At 36.1% G+C, this 10,761-nt stretch overlaps 1 protein-coding gene across 2 annotated transcripts; it reads right to left on the bottom strand.

The window, feature by feature from the left end:
- Positions 1-3,603: 3,603 nt before the first annotated feature.
- Positions 3,604-8,266, bottom strand: LOC110450993 (malectin-B-like). 2 transcript variants are annotated; one of them, XM_021498814.1, is made up of 5 exons: positions 7,853-8,266; positions 6,674-6,853; positions 5,231-5,275; positions 5,089-5,101; positions 3,604-4,549 (listed from the first exon to the last, which is right to left on the bottom strand). In XM_021498814.1, the coding sequence occupies exons 1-5, from the start codon at positions 8,240-8,242 to the stop codon at positions 4,326-4,328; spliced, it is 852 nt and encodes a 283-aa protein (XP_021354489.1). In that variant the 5' UTR covers positions 8,243-8,266; the 3' UTR covers positions 3,604-4,325. The 2 variants fall into 2 exon arrangements, with proteins under 2 accessions (XP_021354489.1, XP_021354488.1); XM_021498813.1 differs by lacking the exon at positions 5,089-5,101 and having other exon boundaries at positions 5,218-5,275.
- Between the last annotated feature and the right edge of the window lie 2,495 nt (positions 8,267-10,761).

The following is a 10,761-nucleotide window of genomic DNA, read 5'->3' as shown; positions in this document are numbered from 1 at the left end:
CCAGTTACCAATACATGACCCGGTTACTGACAGTTAACAGTACATTACCAATTCACTTACAGTTTATGGCCCTTAACCCCAGTCTTGGTGAACGGGAAATTATGACTTGGTAGGTTTACAAAAAATAAAATGGAAAAAAATATGTATGAGGTATAATATGTGAATATACTAAACTTACATTAGAAAATAAAAATGCATTTGCTGTTATATATATCTACCCCTATCTTTTCAGCAAACATGTGTTCCTTCTGATTTGAAAAAGTTTAAGCAGGTTTTTTTGTTGTTGTAAATTTAGACTTGCTGAAGATCAGAGAGAGTACAACATGCATAAAAGGCAATCACAATTTATAATGACATACATAAAAATCTCATGATGGGCTATATATGGGGCTGTAAGTGTCAGACACAGAGTCCAATACAGCGTTTAGGTAATTAACAGGTTTTACCTGTACATCAGTGTGTAGCTACAAAGCGCAAAACATTTACATAATAACATTTAGTTAATCAAATGCATTGTATGAACAGCACATTTGGTAAAGTTGTTCCACATAAATGAGCTTTCAAGCTCAATAAGGCAAACCCAATGATATGTCAACTTGACTGATATTACAAATGACATTGATTGTATTGTAATGGCCCCAACTTATATTGCAGTCCTGTATTTATCTTAAAAAAGGCTTATATAGAAGAATATCATGATTCTTCTTTTCAAAATCACTTGCAACTTTTCAAATTTTCTGAAAAGTTAGAAAATAAAATATGAGCAGACACTTCCCGTCTGATTATGGATCTAATGTATTAAATCTTTGATACATATAACAGCATACTGTAATTATTGTGAGCAGAGATATTATTGATTTTGGATCTAATGCATTAAATCTTTGATACATATAACAGGATACTGTAATTATTGTGAGCAGAGATATTATTGATTATGGATCTAATGTATTAAATTTTTGATACATATAACAGTATATTGTAATTATTGTGAACAGAGATATTATTGATACAACATTTATAAACAAAACAACTGATTATATATACATATGCTCTTTAGAATTAATGAAAACACAATCAATGTAAACAAATGTCACTCTGAAGCAGGTATCTTCTAAATACTCGAACTTTAGACAGAGATCATAAAACATGTATACTAACATAAAAGACTACAACTAGGGTTTTAGAAAGTATTTTGTCATTCTGTGATCAGGATGGATGAGTTTATGTGAATGGTCAGTGATGTGTATCAAGAGTTTTCAGAACACCCATTCATGATAGACACTTTTTATCTCCCCACATGATAGACACTTTTTATCTCCCCACATGAGACACTTTTTATCTCCCCACATGATAGACACTTTTTATCTCCCCACATGAGACATTTTTTATCTCCCCACCTGATAGACAATTTTTATCTCCCCACATGATAAGACACTTTTTATCTCCCCAAATTTACCTTGGACTCTTCAATTTGAAATGACATCTCTATTTGACGTGTGTTTTAACTCCCGTTACTTATGAAATTGTTAAATGCCAAGAGTTAACTGATAGTGCTGGTATCAGTGATGCCAAGAGTTAACTGATAGTGCTGGTATCAGTGATGCCAAGAGTTAACTGATAGTGCTGGTATCAGTGATGCCAAGAGTTAACTGATAGTGCTGGTATCAGTGATGCCAAGAGTTAACTGATAGTGCTGGTATCAGTGATGCCAAGAGTTAACTGATAGTGCTGGTATCAGTGATGCCAAGAGTTAACTGATAGTGCTGGTATCAGTGATGCCAAGAGTTAACTGATAGTGCTGGTATCAGTGATGCCAAGAGTTAACTGATAGTGCTGGTATCAGTGATGCCAAGAGTTAACTGATAGTGCTGGTATCAGTGATGCCAAGAGTTAACTGATAGTGCTGGTATCAGTGATGCCAAGAGTTAACTGATAGTGCTGGTATCAGTGATGCCAAGAGTTAACTGATAGTGCTGGTATCAGTGATGCCAAGAGTTAACTGATAGTGCTGGTATCAGTGATGCCAAGAGTTAACTGATAGTGCTGGTATCAGTGATGCCAAGAGTTAACTGATAGTGCTGGTATCAGTGATGCCAAGAGTTAACTGATAGTGCTGGTATCAGTGACAGACAAATTGCACCAAAACTGACAAAAATATAGGGTTGGGCTGTCTGTAGGACAGTAACTATGAAAAATTAAAATTAAAATCACAATTACTGGTCAGGATACCATTCTGACAAAATAGCTAAAAACATAACCTCAATGCATGGTACTGAACATCTTAAAGCATTAATTTGTTCACCTTAAGTAAACTGACATTCTTAAATTAAAATAACAGATGATTCGTAAAAAAACAGACATGATTTAAAAAGTTGTCCTTATGTGATAAAATATATCATATACAGTAACAAATGTACATATCTATTCAGGTCCAAAATATACCAATAAAAACATATTCATTTATATGGTTGTACAAAATACCTGTGTTTCGTGTAGCCCAAAAAACTACCTACTGAGATTGATTTTTTTTTTTATATATTTGATGTTTTTGGAAACGGGGTAACACTCATGACCTTGGAAAAATTATTGCAAAGAACAACAATAATCAGAAAAAGAGGCAAAATTCTTTTGTAATCAATCAAATTTTTGCAAATGTTTTATGTTTAAGCATACCAGTAATTAGAATGTGTAAGAAGATTGTTTGGAAAATTTTTGGCTTCAGAACAAGAATTCCACAGGAGTGGATGTTTTGCCATCCTCGATATCCAGGGGTTACGCTCACTTTCGCTCTCTACACCCCTGGAATTTGTCATAGCAAAATTGAAAGCACAAAGAAAGCTGTTTGATTAGTCTCAGGTAAAAAAAATGACCAATCGCTAGGCTGATACTTGTCCTTTGAAGATTTCAAAGGAGAGACGCACGACTTCAAAGCTTTGTCAATTATTACCGTAACTCCCCGCGAGAATATTTTGATGTGCAGAGAGCGAAAGTGAGCGTAACCCCTGGATATCGAGGATGATGTGTCGCCTGCTCAGTGCTTAGTGAGAAGTGTTTCGGCTCGAGTTATCGCGTAAACAAGCAAAAATTAACAGCAAAATGATGAACAGCCTTTCTATGTTAAGAGTGATATGCCAAAATGTGGAAAGTTGAAACTCAACATAAAAACCTGTAATACATGTTGAACATTATTTCTTCTAGCATTACCGCACAAAATTTGAAAGGAATTGATTGAAAAATAAAAATGTTCTTGCATTTACTACACAATGCCCTTATTTGGCAATAAAAGGGGCATAACTCCTCCAAAAATGCATGTAAACCTTTGAAATGCGAACTTGTCTGAGTTATATTGGTATGCAATATGTGTACCAAGATTGAGTTCAATCAACCCAAGGGAACTCAAGTTAACGCACAGAAACCTTGTTTTGGACGAGGCAACCGACACCGACAAAGTAATACCTATATGTTGCCTCGCGTTGCAGGCGACACAAAAAGGATCAGAAAACACTGATAACAAACCTATATTTCTACTTTGTACCCAATATAAAGAAAGTGTTATGTAAAACCTCTAGATTTCTATATAACACCCAATATATAAAGGTTTACATGTCAAAAAGATATCTAGATTTCTACATTGTACCAAATACATTAAAGTTGTTATGCCCAACCACTGGATTCCTAGATTGTTCCAATAAACAGAAAGGGTTTTATGCCAGTTAAAAAACCCACATTTCAGGTCAATATACACTCAAATACATTTTGAACCAACTTTACGGACGTTATATTTAGTAAAAACAGAGTTTGATGTTGTTAAGACAATACCAAGTGACTGAAGGACATGAAAAAGCACTTTGTTAAGAGCAGGAACTTACACATTCTACTTGCTATGTTTTATTCCAGTCATTACTGAAAACACAGGTATACTGTTGTGTGAACTTACATAATTATTCTTTTTATATATAAACATTCATATATCATTTACACTTCTTGTATAATTTGACCTCTGACTTGCAAAACAACAATACTGCCCAATTCTGCACACTACCTTATTACCTCAGACATCCATCAATTGACCTTTAACCTTTTACATTTTTGTGAACAAACCTTTCATCACAGTGACAAGTCAACATCAAATGTCTAAGTTCATGCTCACTACCTCCAAAGATTTGTTCTCCCTGACCTTTGAACTACAAGTTTTTTATGCAGTCACTCACACATACACCACTCTCACTTAATAGATCAAAACACTTTTGACCTATCACATGATGACCTCTGACCTTACACATGTTAAACACTGACCATACACATTTGGACCCCTGACCTGATCTCTAGAGTTTACAGAGGCAGAAGAGGAGAGGAATGAAAGCCCCTAGGGCAATGATAACTGGGAGGAGCATGGTGCTCGTGTCATCAGAGGCGTAAGGGTCCTTCACCTTGGGACCTGAAGGTCGACGTGCCTTTGATGGCCGATCGGGAGAGTCCTCCTCGTCCTCCACCTCTTCCTCCTCTCGTGTCGTCTCTGTCCCTGGTAGTGATGGCAACTTGGGTACATCTGTAATGTTAATTCAGACATTATTTAAAAGTATATCATATTTTCAATTAATTACAAAAACAATATATACTTTTTACAGCCTCAGTTGTGATAATTAGGGTGTTGTTACAGTAATGACATTGTTAGCTTAACTTGGAAATGGAACAAAAACGTTTTTACTTCTCCATGTCTACTAAACAAAATTCAGCAAATAATTATCTCATGACCAGCTGTTATTTTTCCAGGTGATTCGAAATCTAAGATGTCTTCACTGGCCTCTGATTGGCCAAGACATTTTCAACTTCTTCTCAACTTTTATCATTGTGATTTTGACACAATTGTATACACATCTTCCTTTCATGGCCCTGATTAAGCAATGCTATTCCTTTTTTTTAAATACACACACTGTATTACTGGAGGAACACAGCTGAGCTGTAAGCAGTGTGGTAACTTACTTTTTGTACATACATGCTATTTCATTCAAATCTTGAATAAACTTGAAAAACAAATCATTACTTTGATGTTGGTGGAATTATATTTTATCACGGAAGATTACCTACCGTCTATTGTTCCCTTCATTAAATATCACGGAAGATTACCTACCGTCTATTGTTCCCTTCATTAAATATCACAGAAGATTACCTACCGTCTATTGTTCCCTTCATTAAATATCACAGAAGATTACCTACCGTCTATTGTTCCCTTCATTAAATATATTGCATTAATTTTCGGATTATCATAATCTCCCTGAAAAATAAAATCATACAGAACATTTATAAAGTGGTCCTTAAAAAATATTCTGACAAGTAATGAACATGACATAATAGCAAGGAACAAGAGGACGATTTTATACTAATTGAGAAAATTCAGAATTTCTCTGAAATATGACCAAATGGACTATGCAAGGTTTCTTTATAATTTACAAAATTTAAGCATTTCATTCCTTACAGTTGGCATTCATAGTTAATACATTTCAATTTCTACTCAAGTTGGACTTGATGCAACTACCAACTGTTACCCGTTTCATTTGCCGTTAAATTTGTTTCAAGACTAACACAATTCATCACCCCATTAAATTTACCAAAGCAGGATTCAATCCTTAAATAAATTTCAACTGGAAGTGACAAGTTCCATGAAGCACACTAGCACTTCGTGCTGAATTTGTAACTTTCCTATTGCCATTGTCATTCGTATTGACCAAGTTTCAATGCTTCTTGCTACTATTTTTATAACATTTCAATATCATGGAAATTTAATCAAAAGTCATCATTAATTAGTTCAAAGTAAAATGGGAATGTCAATCAAGACTATCACCGATACTGACAACACACTAAATGTAATGTGTGATATTTAAAGACTAAATTTAAAGATTACTGTAAAAACATAAAATTGGCAGCTTCTCAGGACAAAATAAAATTTCCATCACGTAGATTTCTTGTAAAACTAAAACAGTTACGGATTAAATGATGTGTTACATTATCAACTTAATACAAACTAATAATAACATGGTCCCACTGCTTCTTCTGAGGACTGTTCAAGATATGAATGGAGGGGGGCGGGGTTTAGTTTGTATTATTTTGTTTGTGCTTTATGTCCTTGTAACAACTTGTCATTAAAGGTTAAGTGGTGGAGGAAAACCGGAGAAAAACAACCTGCAGTCATCAGTACCTGGCAACTGCCCCACGTAGGCCTTGAACCCACAACCCACTGATGGTGGGCTAGTGGTGGTGAAGGGCTAGTGATCATAGAGGGTCAGATGCCTTAACCACTTGGCCACTGGGGAGGGGGCCAGGAGGGGAGGCTGATAATGTAGGGTGTGTGGGGTCTAAAATAATTCTTAATATTTGCATAATGAGCCGAAGAAAGTTTATCATTCAGGTTGCAGGGATGCAAAATTCCACAAACTTAATACTTGTGGCTAGCAGTAGTTTTTGTGTCAAGGTTATACTGAATATTATTAAATCCTGTCTGCAGATCTAAAGATGAAATTGAGCATCCCTTGGGTGGTGGTGGTGGTGGTTTATCAAAAACAGTCCCTCATATACAAATAGATTTATTCCTGGAAAATTCCTGAATACCATTGATAATATTACTTAATAACACAAACCTAAAACCATACCTTCATAAATTCTACTAAAACCATACCTTCATAAATTCTACTAATAGTTTGCTGTTGATTTTGGATGTTTCGCCGTTGACTTTGAGTTTCCCTGATCTAATTGTGAATTCTATAAGTTCATCATGTGCCACTCCCCGTCCGACTTTACTGTAAATATCCAGTTCATCCACAACAGTGTGTTCTCCATTCAATGTGACATCAAATACCTACAAAATAGTTAAACATGTACTTATACAATTTCAGTATTAGTTTAGTCATATTTAAGATGATAATTCCTTGAAACAATTTTACAACCTCTCCCTGTTAACACAGCATTATATACCGTAGATCATGGGCAGTGTTCTCAGTTTTGAAATAGTTGTTTAGCTTAAAAAGAATAACCAGTTTAATGTTGACCAATACATATTCTGAAAAAAAACAGCCAGTTCAAAGTTGATGAATAGCAGGCTACATTTGCCAGCAACCAGCTTTATATCAGAATATTGTATGGGATTTTGGTACAAAATCTTATTACTGTAGCCCTCTGTCGTTATTGTATCACCGATAGAACTGAAAATTCTTTGAGGTAAGTGTTGGATACCTTCCAGATGTTTTGGAAATTATATTGTTTGGGTACTTGGATATTAAAGATATTTTGGTACTTCCAATATGATGTTCAAATTTTTATAGTTTTCGCCACTTGGATTAATTTTTAAACTCCCTATAACACAAGAGGCCGCTGGTCAGCTATTATTTTTATTGGACAGGATTGTGCCGACTGCCACAGCACTTGTCAATAGCATCTCACAATGCATGTCAAACCTCTAACATTGTTGGAGTACTTCTGACTTTGCTTTTTGAGTATTGTGTATTGCTTAATTTACAGCATTTCTCGTCTTTACAAAAAGTACCAAAACATCCCATTCTTATGTGCTAATGTACCGAAACTATCAGCTTACCAAACTTCTGAGTAATATCTAATTTGAAAATAACTGGCAAGTAGACAGTTTTGTTCGTCAAAAGTATAAGATAAAACGGTTTTGATCTAATAATGACTTAATGAGTCTAGGAATTTTTTCTTGTTAATTGACTTTTAAATGAGTTTATTCACTATTTATTAACACTTTACTTGTGTTTATTGATAGATATTAGCACTTATAAAGATATATAGTCTCTGCTTTACGTGATGTCACGAACGAAGGGTGTTCTCCAAAACACGTCATTACTTTTTGATTCGGTGATGTGAACCAAACTTCACAGAATTTGAGGGCAAGGACATATTCACCGTCTCCGCTGAGTGGAATTTCGTAACCAAACGTTGACATGTGATATCGCTCAGTCTGGTACAAGATCTGGTCCTGAGCGACCACCCGTGAAACCATCAATGTTTTTCCATAGTCAGATGAGATCCCGACTTTAAGCGAATCTGTTTCGTACCGGATACCATTGATATCGGTGTGGGCTTCTCCCCCACAGTTCACGGCCCAGATAACCTCGCCAATACTTAGGGATTGCGTTACTAAAGTCAAAATTGTGCATATAAGGAAAAGCATATGTTTCCTGTGGCAAAAACAGAAGGTCATGTTTGCATATACACGACCGCACGCCGACAACATGTTTTGACTACTTGTCCAAACCGGCGAATGTCCAGGAAGTGCGACTTACAGCGCCATCTACTGGCAAGGGAGAGTACTTCTAACAGGTGGTCGTTTTTGATTCGTCAGTTTTATGGATCGACATCGATTGTTAGGACCGACTTCCCGGTTTCACTTTCTATGACGGATTGCGTTGTAATTATTTTATTTCCGCAATTATTAGTAGCTTACTCGTAGTTGTCATGGTAATGAAGGACTAATAAAATATTTAAACAAGAAAATGCAGCAAAGCTGCTGGACACCAAACCTGTTTATGAAAATGACTTACTGACAGTCCATCAACCACGAGGGAACAAATCCTGCATACTTGAATCTATTTAATCATAATCATATAAATTGTAAATGACATTAATTATGTTGTTCAGAATATTCCGTTCAAAACGCTCAATATCTAGTTTTAACCGCACGTTTAGGCCAAATGTCAATGATTTGGTAATAACGTCATCATCTCAGACAGAGAGAGAGAAGCCAGGACATAAGACGATTTACATAAAAGATCCTTCACACCTTTTGTCAAAATTGCAGCAATTTTCGCATATGTTTCTTTTGACAATGTCCCTTTCGACTATTTTGGATAATATATCAACCATTTTCTAGGTTAAAGGGTCAATCGTAGCCCCCCGCCCCTTTGAATAATAGTTATTACTTCTCGAGACTGCAACGAAGACATATTTTGAAAAGCATTGAATATCTATATATATCCATATATACAACATTTGATGTAGGGCCCAATCTAGCTAACATAAGCCACTCTAAAGCGCTTTACATTACATAGATATACAATTAATACAATAAGCATATACATGTACATTAATTCAATACAATTTGTAATGAGGAATTCGCAGGAGCTGCCTTATCAGGCGCTAACTACTAGCCATATGCCACCTGGCTAATATCTCCCCATATGTGTATGCCTGCGTGTGTGCTGGAAATGTATACGTAATGTTGTCTGTTTGTAGCGGGACCGTGCTTCAAACGGTATCATGTATAGTGCCACCTCGCTTGAATGCTACAGCACAGATACCGCAACATCCACCCCAGACAAGTTTATACTCCATCTGGGTTGTTGGAGTTGTATAGGCAGGAGAAAAACACTTTCTCTGAATATCCATGCGTACGACGACTTCGGAGATCGAACCCCGGCCGCATAGAAGGCCGTAGTGTTAACTTTGACCACTCGACCAGTCCGCCTATATTGTGGACTCTTTCAAATCCAAGTTAATTTTTAACATATGACATATTGTTCAGAACGACTTTAACAAAAAGGGGCCGAAATGCCCCTGTCCCAATATGGGGACACATATTTTGAAATAAAATTCCACATCTGGCAGGGGTTAAGGGAGGGATGGGAGATAAGGTATCCTGGTTAATTTTTACCTGTCGACATTCGGGTAAGTTCGGCCCCATTGGAATCAGCTTAATTATGACGTTATAAAGCATGCAACGTCAGCTTTTACCGCCAACTTTTCGACTTTTTATGTGTTACATGGGCCAAACTTGCCACGATATCATTGGCTGAAACTGTCCGGGCCCAAATCGATTCTTATCGTACAGCAATATGGTAGCGAGTGTTTGGCTTTGCTTTTATGTCCATGTATATCATTTGAAGCTGTCAGTGTGTTACACGTTTGACAGTATTTTTTTAGCGAAAGTTCGCATCACTAGAAGCGAGATCATGATTTTCTTTCTCAAAAGTAATTTGTTTAGTATTTTTTCATTAACGTTTTCCTTGCCATTTTTTCATGTGAATGCCTAGCCAACTAAACTGCTAAGATCTTTAAAGTTGTAAATATTAGCTCAAAAACAAAAATATCAGGGGTGGCCCGACTTTGCCCGGTCTCCCATATGTAGATTTTTTGCATTGTTAATGATTGGTAAAAATGTATACACAATTTAATTTCTGCATCAATGACGCCATTTTCAAAGCTAAAGCAAAGAGTTGTTCTTGTGCGTAACGTATATGATGGGTCGGTAGGCGCAGTGGATAGCGCGCTCGTCTTCACCAAGATGGCCGGATTCAATCCCGGTTACCTGCTCGAGAACGCGGTTTTTCTCCGGATACTCCGGCTTCCTCCCACATTAAGAATTAAATCTTCTGCGTGCTTCCGTGAGGTCACAAAAAGAATGATTCAAACAAGGTGGGAAAAAACTGTTTGGTAATTGCTATAGAAAAAAGTGCATATGACATATTTGACCATATGTCTATTAAAGTAAATGTATAGATTTGTTAGTTAAAAAAATGAAATTAAAAAACGGAAAACATTGCAATAATTTGATGTAGAATTGAGATTGTCGTTTTATCGATGTTTATAATTCCTGTTCCATCCTGAAACACCGGATTGAATTTAAAATTGTGTAACTGTCACTGAGGTTTTAACATGTAATGATGCCAAATACAATTAAACAGTTTCTGTCTGTAACTATAGTTATAAGTTATACGTTGCTGAAAAAGGGCGTTGATTGTTGATTTCGACATAAAT

The sequence above is a fragment of the Mizuhopecten yessoensis genome, unplaced genomic scaffold (genome assembly GCF_002113885.1).
Source record: "Mizuhopecten yessoensis strain PY_sf001 unplaced genomic scaffold, ASM211388v2 scaffold5661, whole genome shotgun sequence".
Taxonomy (NCBI): domain Eukaryota; kingdom Metazoa; phylum Mollusca; class Bivalvia; order Pectinida; family Pectinidae; genus Mizuhopecten; species Mizuhopecten yessoensis.
This window is presented reverse-complemented; position numbering and strand designations above follow the sequence as displayed.

Bases quoted from the DNA above. Each gene is read 5' to 3' on its own strand.
- LOC110450993 (XM_021498813.1), bottom strand. From the start codon at position 8,242: ATGTTGTCGGCGTGCGGTCGTGTATATGCAAACATGACCTTCTGTTTT. The intron at 5,276-6,673 runs GTATGGTTTTAG...TTTATTTTTCAG, and splicing joins TATTAGTAGAATTTATGAAG to GGAGATTATGATAATCCGAA. The intron at 4,550-5,217 runs GTAGGTAATCTT...TTAACATTACAG, and splicing joins AATGAAGGGAACAATAGACG to ATGTACCCAAGTTGCCATCA.